The sequence below is a fragment of the Dinoponera quadriceps genome, unplaced genomic scaffold (genome assembly GCF_001313825.1).
Source record: "Dinoponera quadriceps isolate SergipeBrazil2010 unplaced genomic scaffold, ASM131382v1 scaffold696, whole genome shotgun sequence".
In the NCBI taxonomy this organism is placed as follows: Eukaryota; Metazoa; Arthropoda; class Insecta; order Hymenoptera; family Formicidae; genus Dinoponera; species Dinoponera quadriceps.
Window position 1 is genome coordinate 581,534 of NW_014554799.1, and position 17,537 is coordinate 599,070.

The following is a 17,537-nucleotide window of genomic DNA, read 5'->3' on the forward strand; positions in this document are numbered from 1 at the left end:
CTGAGATCACTGTGTCGTTATGTAGCTAAAATAAGACGTGAATTATGTAAATTACATCGGGCTGTACAGTGCCGGGGGGTTATACTCGGGGGGCTTCAGATCGTCGAATTCTAGAGAGATACGTCTATTAAATCCTCATGAATTTTCGATCCTTCATATCTCAGATTTTTAAGACTGCCGGATTAGTCGTCCGATCGAAAACATGGAGTCTCGCTCGTGCGCCCAGCGATGTTCGACGACACGAAACGAGCGTGTCTGACTAATTAGCGACACTAACCACTTGGACTTTAGTTCACGCTCGAGCGTTTCTTTCTCGTGAGACGTGTATCGCAGTGATTTCTTTCGTGGGATCTTTCGGAATAAAAATTTTGACATGTTCGGCCTTCCGTGTAGTATAAACTTGATATAAAGAAATTAATAAAAATTTATTGCACATGATAATGTTAATTAAAAATAAAATACGAGAATAATAGGCAATATTCTTTTTTTAGCACGAGTTTCGGCGCAATTGCCATTCTGCTCTCTTCATTTTCAGATAATTCGCGATAAGCAATTCTAAAACCGGTTTCCGACGAGGAAAACGGGAAAACATTGTTACATCCGCCGTTTATCGTGAATTAATCGAGCGAATGATCATAGCTCGTGACCTGTACGCGCTATTGAACGTAGACGTTCTAAACCGGAAGATTAGTAATCCGGGAAATTTTCTCACGATGCAAGATTTTCTTCCTGTCGTTTCCATACTTGTCAAAAGTACAAAATGACGCAAAGAGGAAGCAATGAATATTTATAACAAATTATGAAATAGTTATCGCTCGTCGGTTAAATGGCCGAACCTGTCGTGTTACAATATATGCGGGCGCTACATTTTCGCTTATCCTGTTTACGCATCATTTGTTAGTATTTCTTCCTCAATACAATACAGATATTTAGACTGATCCCTACACAACAATGAAAGAATTCATCCGCGGAGTCAGCTCCAAAATATCGAAGCGCTTTCTTAATAAAGGAGGCTGCGCCCGTAGGTAGCCCAAAGAGATCGAAGCGACTTAATTCACCTAACAAATATGCGAACGATGAGGTACCGTTCCGCTATTAGAAAGTTACTTTTACATGCTACTCCGGAACACACTCCACCATCCTCGTGACAAGCGTTAACTCATACTAATCGTCTCCCACGTAACGTCTATCGATGAGACCCCTCCCGGTTTTTCCAGTCAGTCACACTTTTCCGATGAAAAAGAGAACGTTATTCCTTATTTTCCCAAGCGAAATTGTCAAATTCATTTCTGAATCCTCGTCAAATTTATTTCTGAATAATATGAAATTAACTTACAGTCCCGTGGCGAAATTCGACTTCAATAAGGATTCTAACGCGAGTAAAAAAAATGTCAATCCTACAGGAGAGCTTCTTTTATCGCGACTCAACGATTAATAATTCAACCCTTACCTCAGCCAGTCGACTGTCACCATTTCTGTCACTCTTCCAATGACGCTTCTTCCTCTGTCAGTCCGCGTGCTCTCGCTCTTATGATAGCGCCTCCCTCCCCGCGCACGTCGCGGTCTCTCCTTTCTTTCTTCTCTTTCTCTCTCTTGGTCTCTTTCTTCGCTGTCGCTTCCGGTGCGGGCACGAAGATGCGATTTGAAAATCTCCCTCGTTCACTCTCGCTCGGGCCTTCAATCTCGGGTGTTACACTGATCGCGGTGCCGCATCAACAACATCGAGAAACAGCGCGTGTCTCCGGCGACTCTCCGGCGGATACTGAAGCTCTCGGACGCCGTGACAGCCTCTTCGCACAACCACGCGGCGAGTGAAAGCGAGAGGTGCCACCGCCACCGCCATCGCCACCACTGCCACTACCGCCGCCTCCTCTCCGCGTCAAACCGCTGCGAAAAGAGAGAAAGAGAGAGGGATATAGAGAGAGATCGAAAATACGCGAGCGTATTTGAACGACGGAAAAGAGAAATCGACGCTGAGCGGCTCGATGCGTCAAAATCACCGCGCCGTGTGGGAAGGAAGATACGTCGAATACTGTCGTACGAAAGAAAGAGAGAGAGAGAGAGGGAGGGAGAAAGAGAAGGAGAGAGAAAGAGAGAAATCGAGCGCTTCGGCGCGTCAAAATCGCAGCAACGTGCGGCGATGCGTCGCAACCAACGAGGAAGCCGACAGAGCGAGGAAGAAGAAGATTCGGCAGAGGCTAGCAGGGTTGATTACTTATGCAAAGAGCCATTTCGTATGGATAGCAATGCGGAAGGCAATAATGGTCGTCCGTCCGTTACAGCTGGTTTATGCTCGTGATAAACGCGATAACGAAATCCACCGTCTTCCCTTACACAGGTTCTTCGTAATAATCATAAGCGACTATCAGGAGTTAAATCTGGAGATTGTGGTTAGTCCGACCTCGATAAATAAATGCCGTCTCACAGAATTTATGAATGCGGACAATATGGGTGTGGATGTTACAATTTATGTCGGGGAATAACGTCAACTCCCATTTTCACATTGCTCCACCGCGTAAACGCAAAATCGATACCGCGCGTTCATGTTCCGGAAATCAGAATTATTTATGATATCAAGGAGTCTCGTTCTAAGTTACATCCTTTCGAAGGGTCAGTCTCGATGCTGTTCGGAAGTCTCGGAGTTAAAAAGGAATTCTAAGGAGGTTCCTATCGGCTTCTGAGAAGACCAAAAGATTTCTACATGGAAAACAATCTGGTTGCATTAATCGGAAAACAAAATATATCTGGTTGTTTCCTTTCTGGTCAATGCAATCAAATTTTTTCCCGTATGTTAGTCGTATTTTATTAAAAAAAAAATGGTCTTGCGGTCGTAGCAAAAATGATCTAGATACGAGAAATTAGCTAAAATGGATAAATAACTAGCAAATAGTTCAATGTCATACATGTGTTGTATCTAATCAATATAGACAACAGAAGTAAAAATTTTATCTGAACTATTTGTCTAATTTAGCAAGTAAGTCTCTCTGTAGAACCTATCCAGATTTAAAGCCAGTCACGTTTCTTATTAGTAACGGAAATTAGTAACGGAATCTAAATTTTCCTGCGTATATTGCTAGAATGCTGCTGTTGTAAATTATACGTATCACAGACCAATAATATTTTAGCACACAGTAAACAGCAATATATTTTATCTGTGACATTTAGAATTCTAGCCGGACCGATAAAATACTTCCTGAATACTTAATATATGACTAACAGGTATCTTCCCACCAATATTAATATTAAAATCGCACAAGGACAACCGTATATTTAGACTCTTATAATTATAATATATTAAATAATTTGAATATATTAAAAGGATCTATTCTTTTTTATTAAAACAAATTTTACTTGTCCTAATTCTGCATTGTATCATTACTCAAGAATAAGCAACTACAGGTGAAAAGTAAAAGCCATAAGACGCGTATAAGCAGGTTAACAACTCGCAGGTAGTAGTACTCGAGGCTGTTGAAAACGACAGTAAATCCGAATTCCACATAGTTAATTGGCGATACTTAATTCACTTAGTTGCGAGCGATAGCCCGAAGGCTCCCTCAAAACCTGAAATCCTCGATCATTTTACGAGCCGATTCTCAGGGTCACGTAAATACCGTCGAATTTCCTCTATTTACGCAACCGACAGATAAGAAAACCTGTTGGCACACATCTCGCTACATGTTCTCGTCAGAACAGTCGGTTGTTCCGAAATTTCTTCGACGAAGTTGAAGCACGAGATCAGGCGAGAGGAGTAGAGAGGCGAGAGGACGACGTGACCACCCGCACGCGGTGGTGATCCGAGGAGCGGCGAGGGTCGCGGTTTGCGATTATTAAAGATCACAAAAGTTCTCGGAAACGACGAGTGGAGGTTGTAATGAGCACGGCGTGGAAAGGCGCGTCGTAAATGCCGTCAAGGAAACCGATCGATGCCCCCGATGATATCGGACGGATATTTGCGACGTAATACTTGCTGTTTTTACGCGACGACGAGTGTTGCGGAATTGAAAACGTTGATATCACCTCCATACGAGAGAGATCGAAAGGGAGAAGAAAAGAGACACCGAGAATGTCTAAGTTCCCGCGCTATAATTGTCGCGGCAGCCGCTAATAATCCGTGAAGGTGTAAAACGCCGAGGATTAGAGAATTGCCCTGCAATTTCGATGATTTCAATGGAAATCAACGGATGTCGCTAATGGGACGTTAATTAATTAGTACATTAACTTCATATTGTACACACGATGCAAATTGTGTGCGTACCGAATCATTAAATCGCGAAGACGAAATTCTCGACATAATTGAATACACATGCCACGGAGATTACTTGAAATGTTCCCAAGTTAATTGATGACTGATCGCTGATTGATTCGTGTGAGTGATCGCTCTTGTACGGAACGGCTGTCATTTTTCGGCGACTTGCGCGACCCTCCGCGAAACGCATCTTCGACAATTGATTACTTCCCATTAGCGCTTATTAATTCGCAGCCGAATCTTTTCTCTCTCCATCATAACGCGATATTTCCGATCGAAAATTAATAAACCTCGCTCGAACGGGGACACGCGGACGGTAACTGGGACGCTTCGTGTTCGTTCAACCAGCGTTATGTTGGTTGGAGGTGCGATGTCACGTCGCGACCTTGACCTTTGGGAAAAGGAAGAAGCGCGAGTCGAAAAGTACTCGCAAGTACAATCTACGGTTGCGAAGAGAGATTTCCCCGCAAGACAAAAAATGAGTCGAGTTGGGAGACGCGAGCAGACCGCCGGACACCAGGAGTCGAAAGTTGAGAACTGAGGGTCGAGTACGTAGAGGCCAATGTTCAACAGTTGGCAATTGAGAGAGTCGATAGTAGAAAATTAAGAGGACAGTTGCAATAAAGTAATAAAAATAGGTGATCGCTGATTTCATCTTATAATTCAAAGTAACCTTAAAACCTGACGTGATGGAGCAAATTGACTGGCGACATTGTTTTTTACGGCCGAAAATCTAAAAGAAACACCTACCCAGATTAAAGTTACTTGACAAGCATTGTTTTGTCGGACTGTATAAGTGAATCGACATAAAGTATAGGCAGGATTCCAAAACCGAAGCTAACTACTAAAAATCTGACCGGTACCGGTTTTCTCGCAGTAGAATCTTTAAACTTTCCGATGTTTCGTAGTATCAGACTTGCATTAACTGGGGCACTTTTACTTCCGCGTTTAGAGCAGGTTTTTCGTTTCAATCGAAAGCGCAATTTTCTAAACACACGACAAGATTGGAGCTGCCCCGCGGAGACTCGCGACGGATAAAGTCTACAATGTTGTCTCGTCTCGCGAAGAATTGCAACAATGCGGAACGCGTCGCTCTCGCGTTTCATTTCCGCGAAAGCGTACGTAAAATGAAAATCTAAGCTCATCGATAGTTTTCTACGATCTTGTCAAATATGTTAAACATACTCTCAAAATAAACACTTCGCATGCTTCATGTTATATATCATATCAATCTGCGCGCGATTAATATTCAGAGCTGCCGTGAGAGACAAACTGGTGTACAAGAGGATAATGTCAAGTGACGTTTCTCTATTATTATCAGAAATGAAATGGGGGAGAGGTGTCGCAAGGTGGGTCGCAGAGACGACAGAATCACGGGATCTGCAGTGAAAGTGTCGTAACAAGTCGAAGAGAAGTCACCGATACTCCTTCCTTTTCCTTCCACTACGAACAGACCCAACGCCTAGTTCCTCCGCGTCTCGTTATAATTCAGTATAAAAATACATGGTAAAACTTTCCAGACGCTGCTTTGTTCCTCCTCCGTTTGTTATACTTCGACCAAACATTTTCACAAGCTAGACATAAGGTGGAGTCTAATGCATAACTTCACGCGATTGTAGAATTCAAGCTACATTGTCGCGCGTTGCTCCGGAGAAGCAGTACAATTCCGCCTACATTTTGAGAAAAGAGGAAGAAAAGAAAAAGTTGCGAATCCGAAATATCGATGAGGCAATCACCATCGCATCTCGGCGGATTTCACCGAGCAAATGATTTAACTTACGGACACAAGCGGTAGTACATTTTCGTCTCCTTTTCTCTCTTTCGCTATCGGACGGCCGTCAGGGTGGGGAAAAAGGAGGAGGTATATTTCGTTGATGTCCCAGTGAAATTCGAGAGGTCGTCTTTTTGAGGTCGACTTGCATCGGAACGCGTTTCCATCGCGATTTTATGTAAAACGTTTCACGTGGTATGTGTGCCACGCCGAATCGTTTAAACGTTGTCTGCCTTTTTTTTCTTCTTCTTTCCATGTAGCGATATACGGATATCAATCGAATCAAACGTCGGCAGAAGTCAGTGCGTCGACTCCTAATTTGAAGAAGAAGGGAAAAGTAAGCGATTGAATGCGGCTATTAAACCGAGGTAGATTTTGCAGCGTCGTCATACTTATATATGTATATATATATATATGTTACTCTCGCGCGTATACTTTCGACGGAAACGAGAGATGAACGTAACGATTTCGTAACTATTTCAAAATAACGCACGGCGGAGAAACCCCATGCGTAACGGTCGCACGAAAAATATCGATCGAATGATTTCGCGCTTGTGAAATTTCACGCTTCACCTTGTCTCCTCGGTGGAAAGGTTAATCGTTACAACGTGTTCTTTCGTAGTCGCAGCCTAAGCGCCGATACGTCGTGGCGATAGCGGTCATGTCTGCCGTAAGAACGCGACTTATGTGTCAGTGTGTCACACGGACCCGCACCACGCGGCAGCAGCGAGAGTGACTACGGGCGTTACTTAATGAGCGATCCATATGTGACGAGAGCGTGTAGTAACCGAGCACGCGATTCGTCCGCGACGAACAAGTCGCGATCTTCGTCTTCGCGATTTTCGTCCCCACACCCGAGATCGACGCCGACAACTCTCATAAGTCAGCGTCGTCATTAGCGGCGTCGCGATGCTAATGATCGCCGTCATTATCGTCATCACCATCATCATCGGCCGGCCGAGTCGAGCGAAAGTCAAGCTAAATCGATCGAACCGCGCGTGGAACCCGCTCTTCGTGCGGTTCGCCTTCGTGTACACCGCACTTCCTGGTTCCATACTTCTGGCTAATTGCCCCACGCATCTCGGGAGAAAATTGCGCACGGTTTGTTCCTCGCGCTTAGATTAGATCGATTCGGTCTGGCTGGTGCCCCGAGAAACCAAGCGTCTGCCTTCTTCTTCTCATCGTCTTGTTCGATCAACAGTGTTTGTACGCCGCGAGATTTATCGAATAGCAAACAGAATTATGAATTATTGTAAAATATTATTGAAAATAGTCACACGAAAATTTCTTTTAAAGCGATAATCTCGATGATCGTCTCCCTGCTCTCCGGGAGCAACATTTTAATTAACGATGTTGAATTATTTTATACCTCTCGAGAGGCATAATTATCCGATCGTTTCGTAAAGCGTAACAATCGGCTAGGATCTGAGGCGTACTTTCAGCGAGAGGATACTCGATAACATCTACGGAGGCGTGTCACGAGACTACTAGAAACCGGCTCTATCAGTTGTGGCACACGACAATTCGCGTACGTCGCGCCCGATTTACTTTCATCTGCGACGAACAGGAATTCTCCGAGCGAATTCCCTACGAGCGCGAGCGTGCTGGATTATCGTTGCGTATCATCCCGCGGTGATCGCTGAATTATTATTACGATAGCCGTCGTAACGATCATTACAATAATTACTGTAATTACAATAAATTGATAATAAAATAACCGATAATTCTCCCAAATCCATTCTAATGTAATATTTGTCCTATATTCACACAAATTTCCTTACGCACATCTACAAATATTTCTCCGAAACATTTTATTTAGGGGACCAAAGTTTTCCTGATTTAAGCGTGAAGATAAAAATCAGCGGATGCATCACATTGTTAAAAAAGCCATTCTGCCCTCGAGTTGATCCTGTGTGTACCGATCAGTGGAGCGTAGGACACGGATGAAAGAAGGATGACTGCGCGCGAAGGTTGAGAGGTAACTCTCGAAAAATGTCATTTTAACCGGATAATAGATCTTCCATCCGGGGGACGAGAGAGACGCGGGATGGGGGAGATTTAGCATGCTTAATGTCCGTGGTGACAGGATATTGGCTGTTAAATATTGGCAAAAGTTTAGTCAACAGCGCGCCGCTATTAAGCCCGATCGCCGAGGCACAAAGGAGGTCAATACCTTTTCGAAGTAATTCAATTCCAAGTTAGTCAAGGACCGACGCGCGAGTTCGCGCGGCGGCAGCAAGGACACGACTTATTTCCAATAGTCAAGATCCCCCCTCCCGCAGCACGTTCCGCGAGAGCTCTTATCGAATACAGATAAATATCCATCGGAAAGGGCACGACTGCTTACAAAATTCTTTCGACGCACGAAATCCTGGTCATCTAAATAACAATCAGCTGAGATTTTTGCGCGCAGAATATCCTGTTTCGGCGCATCCGCGAGAGATAAGATTTATTGCGAATGTAGCGAAAATATATTTCGCAGCAATAAAGTCGTCTTTTTCGACGGAACAAATGAATAACAAATGAAGAAGCGAACGTCGTACCTGGCGCTCTCCGCGACGAGAGGAATGAGAGGAAAAAAGAGAGAAAGAAAGAGGGAGGGAGAACGCGCTTGTTTTTTCGTTCCCATACGCGAAAAATTACCTTCTTCATTTGCAATTTGACGGCCGGCTATCAGAACACATCCTCGGATATTTAAAACGCGGCACAGTTCTTCCTCGCACGATCAAATAACAAGAGAGAGAATCCGTAGTTTTACTTTCACGAATTTTAACCCACACACACTTTCCCCTTGCACAGACGTGTTCCCCTTTAATCGCATGCTACCTCGTGATATTAACGCTGTATTAACAATTATTTACATATTTATAGAGCCGAATGCGATTACATATTCATTTTCTGCACTCACGGTCGCGTGAGCATTAACATTTCATTAAATAATTATGGAGACAGAGAGAGAGAGAGAGAGAGGAGTATCCGCGTGTTTTTCCCAGCGAGTCTACTAAATTCCCGAATAGAAAAACGATCCGTCTGTCTCTCTCTCTCTTCGTTTATCGCGCGCGACGGGGTGGATGTAGAGACGCAGAAGGGAACCCAGGAACCATCCGAGAGACAAACGAGCCGTGCACTGACCCGCTTTCCGCCATAGACATCCTTGTTTCGTAACTCCGGCGTTCGCTCGACAAGCGAGCGAGTGCGCGCGCGCGCTCACGGTGCAGCGGTGCACCCGCGCGAGAGGAGGCGCATCTTCTCGGAGCGCGAGCATCAGTGCAACGCGTACGTTTTCCCTCACGAAGCCAAGCTCGATATGCAGTAACAGTAACGGCTACCCGTACCCGTGCTAGCCCCAACGCGGGGAGCACACGCGGAAAGCGATACGTCTCCGTTGCGCAAGCGAGAGACGCGAGAGCGTAGAACTCCGTCGCGGCGGAGAAGAGGGACACGTTCTTGTCATTCCGCGTGATCGCTCGTTAACGATTATCGAGAAAGAGACGCGGCTTCGTAACCCGGGTGCCTCGTGCTAGATGCATCGCTAAGTGCACGCCGGACGCCTCTTCCTTTTGTTATCCTACTCGCGCCCGATTAATGCTTCGTTTTGCAAACGTGCAATTTCCGATATTTTTTAGCGGGTTCCGCGAACGAGCGAGAGGATCACAATACCAGGCAGATGGTATAATGAAGACGTAACGGTGCGTCCGTTCGATTTTACGAGCAGGGTCGCGATCACGCTTCCCGGCTGCGGCGCGTTTGCAACCTTCCGAGAGCGCGCGTCTCGCGATTGTGGCAACGCACGGCGCGAAACACACGGGCAATGCAATGCAAATTGCAGCTCCATGTACGAAGAGTGGGCGCGAGGCATTTCTTGCGGCGGGCTCCCCCTCCCTATCTCATTGTTTACGGGTAAAGTCGAGCCACCGAGATTTCGCGGAAAGTAATTAGCGACGTTAATCGGCGAGCTCATTGTGACTCACCGCGCGAACATCGAGGAATAAGTAGTCGGCGAATCCGACGGTCGGGAGATACTACTGTTCCTCGTACCGCTCTTATTTCAGATCGGCACTTCGATCGCCCATTAACGAGAAACCGGATTCATTCAGGTCAATTTAACATCGCGATCGTCTGGAGATTTATACGTATTTTCACGTACTAATTACGACACGGGTGTTCATAAAACCGTTCAGTGAACGAGAATTGAATTGTTTTCGAAGCCCTTTGATGTATAAGGGACACAGGGCCAATAAGAGCGGAAGCACAAGCCGCCAATAACACCCCGAAGGTGTGCAAGAAGCGTTTAATAGAGGAAAAAATAATGAATAAATAATAATGACAAAATAATGAGAATGAACAACATTAACGCGACGCAACGATCATTCATCGTCATTGAGAATACTTCCGTAAGAAAACGTCGCGGCCTTTTCACCTTACACGTCGAAAACGAATTTAATCTAAACTCCCGAGATCTCGCGATGTTCATGAAGATCTAAAAATAGTCGTGATTTGAAATTATTCCGAGTTTAGAAGGAGCTAATGGGACGAAAGTATTTTCCGGATTCCTCATATAATCGCCATCAAGCAACGTCATTGCGGCACGATATAGCTCATTGTTCGCATGAGTCACATTTTGCGCGCATCTACATGTTTCACGCGGGATAATGTCGCAATGTGACGACCGCGACTTTGATAAACATGTTGCAAACGATTCTGAGCCGGTGTGACATCTAGACAGGACGTAAGTTCCGGACAACGCTCTAAATATATCTCGATGACGCGAGATGACCGCTTGCCGACGTCTGAGAGAGAATATTGGGGCTTTCCCGCGACGCAAGGATCGGCCTTCGCATTCCGAAGCGGACTCGCGCGAGAATAAACACCCTTCTTCGTTCTTATTGCGCGCCGCCGCCGTGCGGAATTCGAACGATCAATCTTTTAAATCGAGACGAATGAAGATCGATCCTTCTCCTCTCTCCCCGCTCAGGGAATGCTTAAAACCTGGATTAAAATTCGCGGCGGGATCGCGGGGATTGTGAAAACCGATTCCGGACGGCGAAGATTAAGCGCTCGACACCGCGGCAATATGAGAATTCCTCGCGGCGGTTTATTTCGATCCGTCTTATTTTTGTAGAGGACGATAATTCCGCTCTAGGACGCCCGTCGTCCCGTTGCACTCGGAGGAGCGCGAGAGGTCCGTTTTTTTTCTCCCGACGTGCCATTATCCCGACGCGTCTCGCCGTTTTCGTGTGACCGCCGTTTTTTCGCCGTGTCAGCATTAACCCCTTAATAATCGCCGCTCGCGCGACTATAATTTGAGGAAAGGTCGTCGCATTTCCCGGCGAAAACGCGCCTTAATGTCAGGACATAAGTAATGTTTATCCGCGGCACGAGCGGCAGGTCGCATTTGTCGTGACCCCGGCCGCGTATGTGACCTGACAACGCAACGACAACGACGACCGGCGATGTTACTACATGCATCGCGAAACGCATGAAATTCTTTATGGCTGATCGTGCGAACACCGCCATCAAAAGGCTCGGCACAAGCGCGCTGAATCCCGCTTAACGAGCTAACGAGCTTGAAAACGTTGATAATCGTTGGAAGGACTCGTCGGTCTGCCGGCGTACGAGCCGTGAAATCATCATTTTCCGGAATTTCTGAAACATCGCGAAAGCGAGAGCGACACCGGGATATCTTGATCGCACACGTTTGACAACCGGGTGACGTCTCTTGATTCTCTCGTTCGTAGAAGCGATTTCGTTACGGACATTTATACGGTGAATTACTTAAACCGGTCATATTATAAAAATCGACGCATAGGATTACGGTGAATTGAAATTTACATTCGCCGAGTAAAAAGACCCATGACGCGAGTAACTTAATGTACCGTATGATTCCTCTGCTGCGAGAGATTTTTGCAGGAGAATCGTGTAATTGTAACAAACTAGACTGACATTGATTTATGTAAGGTTAAAATAAGCTGACATTGATTGATGTAAGATCAAAATAGGCTGGCATCGAAATTACGCGAGAAACAATTATAATATAATATAATATCATACTCGATAAATTTGTTAAACATTAATTTTGAAATCGAAAATTTCCTGTAAACCATTTGACACATCTGAGAATTTATGATGTGTCGCTATTCATTTCAGCATCCTGGCTCCCGGCTGCTCTGCCGTAGTATTTCCTACAGTTATTCGTGACACTGACATTAACACGTTTGCGATGACGTAAACCTTCTTATCCATTATTTCGGTATTCTCGTGCATCGCGTATTTTTCCTTAACCAAGCCTCACATGACGTCACGAACGCACCACCGTACACGCGAAGTGTACGTGCCAACTGTTAGTGCCGCGAACTGATGACTGGAATGCCACGACGGAGCTGCCGGAAGCAAAAATGCGAAAAGCGATACATCATATGTTTAGCAGATATTTGACAAATTTACTGAGAAAAAGATATCCCGAGTCGAAATTTCAGTCTTCATAATTCATCATCATTTGATATAAACAATTATAGCTTGGTAAAATTTTTCGTTATTCTTCCATTTGAATTTGTACTTATTAATTTATACAGCAAGAAATAGTGACTTTCAGATAACCGAATAACGGTGAATACGAATAGGTAATTAATCATGCTCACGTTTGAAAATGATGAATAATTTATAACCATAAATACCGGATTTATAATTCAGTCTAAGTTTTGCAAATGCTGATTTGTCTAATAACGATTCTGCTTTTCATTTCTGCCTCCAAGGTTGTGATTGAACCGAATTGAAATTTAAATCTCTATTGGCGCTCCATCACGTGGCGCATTATTAATTAAACATATAATCGGCATCTCTATACTTGTATTATTCTTTCTCCTTCTCACCTCATTTAAATCTATAAATCTTATCGAACTGTCCAGTGGCAAGAAGAAGCATTAGCGATGAAGAAAGAAAACCTGTCGTTTTATTTACCCATTAATCTACTTGAAAGGCGTTTCTAGTTTACACGTGAAATCGCGTTGCGAGATATTAGAGTTGCTAAATCTTCCGAGGCCCAAGGCGAATTACCTCACAAGTCGATCTTCTGAACCGGCCCTACCGTCGTGTAAAAGCTAAATTTCACGGGGAAAGGGAAGCCTACGAGAGTTTGCTCCCTGTAAACTCGTCGTAGAAATGTCAAACAGCGCGCGCGTACGCGGTTTATCGGATGCCGCGGCTTCTTCTTCTTCTTCGTTTACATGCCGCGCACGAGTTCTCTATAAATATATGCGTCCCGTCATTGTAAGAGAAAGTATCGTTGCGGCAATGATAAGCCCATCGTGGACGAATAGTTGTCGCGTGCGCGATCTTGCCGCAGGGTCGACGTTTCCGAAATCGTTGCCGCAAACGCGGAGGGCGAGCGCATGTCAAGTCACGGTGGAGAAATGCGGGTGATTGGCTGCGAAATCTCAAGAATTTTATTAGCCGGGGAGATGCGACAACATTCTCAAATGCCTAGGACGCGAGTAAAGAGACGTTAGAATTTAGGGCCGGCCCTCGGTATCCGAAATATTCCGGAACCAACTGATTGCGCGAGATCATAATGGTCGAAGAAATAATTGCCGCGTTCTAAATTTCAAGTCAAACGTTAAAGTTTTACGAATATAATGCATTCTAATTCAAATTTTAATCATATAACATAATTATAATCATAATAATAATAATTATTATTATCATTGTTATTATTATTATAGTCGTAGATATAATTATAAATTACAATTATGAGATACAATTATATAAAAACTACAGTTATCACACGTTGAAATTCTATCGTTGTTAATTATCCGTGTATCATTCGCGCGTGTTCATCATCATCGCGATGACAAGCGCGCGTTTATATTACGCGATAACGCGCCAGGTAAATTCGTTTTACGTTCATTAATTCGTCATCTGCGTGCGATTAGGTCAACCCGACGCAAAAGTCATTAGATTCGAAGGATGGATCAAAGGCGACAACAATGAGTCCCGCGAGTATCATCGGTACACACCGACAAGTCTTGTCATTGGTGGTGAATGTGGATGGGTAAAACCGCGGTTACGATTCTCGTAATGACAAAGCAACGACGACGACGACGAGTGGACGGTCTCTTATGCAGATGAATGATTTTTCTGATACATTGTCAGCGGAGAATGCCGAATGAATTAATGATCTCGTTATATCTCGTATTCTAATTAATCGCATGATGTGCGCGCGCGTTCCTGGTACATCGCCGACGCATCTCCGCCGGTATTTTGCCGTCTTAATGATCAATTATGCAGGCAAAGAGAGACGTCTCACGTGTTCCGCTCGCGGAACCGGATCTAACTTCTACTCCGCGCCCGAAGAGAACGACAATGCTACTGAGAAGTTAATCATTCGAGAAGTGGAAAGAGCGGGCGAAGGATAGATGATGCTGCGAGCGCGATGTGAGCGAAATTAATATAGTTACTTATTGCAATCACTTATGTAACCACACGAGCAAACGTGTGGTAAATGCACTTAACTGAATTAATTCAAATCTCTTAATTGATTTCTTCCGCGTGAACGCATTTTCCTTTGCATTTTTTGTTTGTTTCTTTTTTCTGTGTAAATTGTATGCAAATATAATAGCGAGAAAATGGTCTCCCCTGAAAACAGGAGGTTTCCATAGAATTTCTCTAATCGTCATCTAAGAAACGAAAAAGTTGGGTCTCACTTATCAGGGAGACATTAAGGAGGTTGTAATGCTTAGTATCGTATTTTCAGTGACGCACCAAAAGAACTTCATAAATTTAATATTAATCAAGCAAAATTACGTCAACTTTAGTTGCAAATATCTCAGCTTTTGAACGGTCAATCTTTTTCTAATTGCACGAGCAGTTAGATAGTATTTCAACGTCTATGTAATGCAAGCTTCGATTTCTTATCAAGTTCGCTACGCCTTGCAGCCTCCTTGAGCAACACGTTACATAAAATTTGATAAAAAACATACGTTTCTCGATAGAAATATTCCATAGCGTATGAAACACACGCATTACGGAATTAAGAATTGTATGTATCAAGCATTCTCTCTGCGGCGGTAATTTAATATTCCAGCGCGAAAAATAAGAGAAAGAGACATTCGTATCTAGGTTTCTACATAGTAAACGCCACGAGAGATCGAGGTCGGATTTTCATTCACGATTTCGCCGTCGTCCGCGTCACGCGATCAGGCGGCCGCGTTAATAACGCGCGTTCGGCACGATTCCGGCCGAAACACGGTCCCTTCTAAATCGATCGGGATATCGAATCGCGTCGAGCCGCGTTAATGAGCGCGACCGCTCGCACGTTGCGTATCTGCATAGATCGCGGATACGGCTCGCAACCATAATGCATACACGGCCGCACGTTCCATCGGGCTGCGATCACGCGCCAAATTGTGCAATCTAATCTTTTCTTCCTAGCGCTCGCGCGAAGGACCGACGTGTTAGCGACGTGTATCCGTTGTTCCAGCACGACAACGACGGCGACATCCCGTTATCTAACGGCGCGCGGAATCTTACGCGATGCACGCCTGCAGCCGTTACGTCAGCCGCGGAATTAAGATCCGATATATTATGTAAAAGCGCGCTCAGCTACACGTGTAACACGTTCCGCTAAATTAATTGAAAAGCGCGAGCGCGCACGCGGCATCGCACCCTCCCATATCGCGCCGTGTGTTCCGCCGTTAATACTGCCGCGTCGCGCGTTTATGAACTAGAGCTGTTAATCTTGGATAATTTTGAAGCTTCGAGGGAAATTCGAAATTTCGAAAATATCGAAGCTTCGAAGCTTTCTAAACATCGGGATTATAAGATTTTTAATCTACATAATCCGGTACACTCATTCATTTACAAAAGTTCATTTACAACATTTCTCAGTATTCCCTGAGTAAAATATACGTAGACATTAGACTACAGCATTCGTAAGATTGTACTCTCCGAAGCTTCGAAGGTCACGGGCTTTGCAAACGAATCTTCGAAGTTTCACCTTATCAAAATTCAAAAGTTCGAAGTCTCGAATCCTTTCGAGTCTTCGGAGCTTTAAAATGATCGAAGATTAACAGCCCTATTACGAACGACAAGTCGTCACGACGATTACAACACGAGATCCCCGTCCGATTTCGCAAAATTTCGCTGAATTTGCATAGATGGTAACAAACATCACCGGCGGTAGTAGGCGGGCTGTGCAAACTACCGGATTTGCAGAAATAAAAGATTTGCATTCGAATACTATTATCGAGATGGAGATTCAATGTTCTCCGCAGCTGTCGCGATTATGCTTTTACTAACCCATTTGCATCCATAATTATAACAGGTAGACCGCCTCTCTGGAAACTGTTAATTTCGTTTCTTCTTTATTTGAAGTTCGAGATTTCAGATGGAACAAGAGACGGATGTGTAATCTTCTCTCGCTCACCGGTATTTCTGCAAAACACTCTGTGGTATATATAATTTCAGACTTTGAGACAAAACTTCAACGATGCATCTTCGTCACGAATCTATCTTGAATATATATGAGAAACCTCTATATTTGTACTACCATTTTTATACATTAACCATGTTAAAGTACATATACATGAGTAAAATTGAATTATCATTTCAATGTACATTTTATTAACATAACGCAACAAAAATTGAGATAAGTTATGAAATATATTTTTATATGCTATTTGTGTAAAAAGACAAAAATTGGAATATCGATAAAATTAGAAATGATCTTTCTCTCTCTTTCTCAATAATCTCAATATCTCAATAATTATGCAACATAACCTAGATGCACAGAAGCGTATCGTCACGCTGCAGAGATGCAAATCAATTAACATGCTACGTGAGACTGCTCATTCTTCATTCCGGCCATGTTAGAATTTCTGAAGAACAACTCACCGGAATCAGCTACGCAAGAAGTCATAACTCGCCGTCGTCGTTAACCTCCGATGACGACGAGCCGAGCGAGGTGTTCAGGCTGACCGTGTTCCGCGGACGGGGACGTCGTCAGGAGCTCGTCGAAAAGCCGCGAGATTCCCTGAGTTTCACGCCACGCTCGATGGATCGTAGAAACCAAGCCGCACGATCGCTGTTGGTTTTCGCCTGCGGAGCATTAACCCGTAAAACGTTAGCCTTGTCACAGTATCTCGTCGGGGAAAACAGTCGCGTCGCGGACGTTCCGTGTCCTTGCGGTAGGATCGCTCGTCGGTTATTACCGTGATTTTCAGAATGTGCTCGGTGCCGCAATCCGCGGACGCTTGCAAAACCGCGATTGCGCCAATACTTGAAGCGTACACACGAGACAATGAGCCCGTTAAAGGTCTTAGCGCGACCGCGAAGCAATGGCGGACTGGCGGTTCGATTATCGAAAGGAGACAACTCTCAGACGTGGTTCAGTTCAGCCGATACGGCATGCGGGAGAAAGAAATGACAACGAGGAGAGCAACTTTCTCTCCCACGAAATGCAGCTGTTGCGATGTGTATCACGTTGTTACTCGGAAAAGCGAGATTCAGACAGTTTCAGAATCCCAT

The 17,537-nt window shown here is 44.5% G+C and overlaps 1 protein-coding gene across 2 annotated transcripts in view; it reads right to left on the bottom strand.

The window, feature by feature from the left end:
- LOC106742026 overlaps positions 1-17,307 on the bottom strand; it is a 48,742-nt gene extending 31,435 nt beyond the window's left edge. Inside the window, exons 1-3 of one of the 2 annotated variants that reach the window (XM_014614608.1) lie at positions 17,222-17,307; positions 16,905-17,108; positions 1,451-1,887 (exon numbers count right to left, since the gene is read on the bottom strand). In XM_014614608.1, coding sequence (XP_014470094.1) covers positions 1,451-1,473 — 23 coding nt within the window. In that variant the 5' untranslated portion in view covers positions 1,474-1,887; positions 16,905-17,108; positions 17,222-17,307. Of the gene's footprint in view, positions 1-1,450; positions 1,888-16,904; positions 17,179-17,221 lie in introns of those variants that run through there. The other variant, XM_014614609.1, reaches the window with a different exon arrangement.
- Positions 17,308-17,537: the final 230 nt, after the last annotated feature.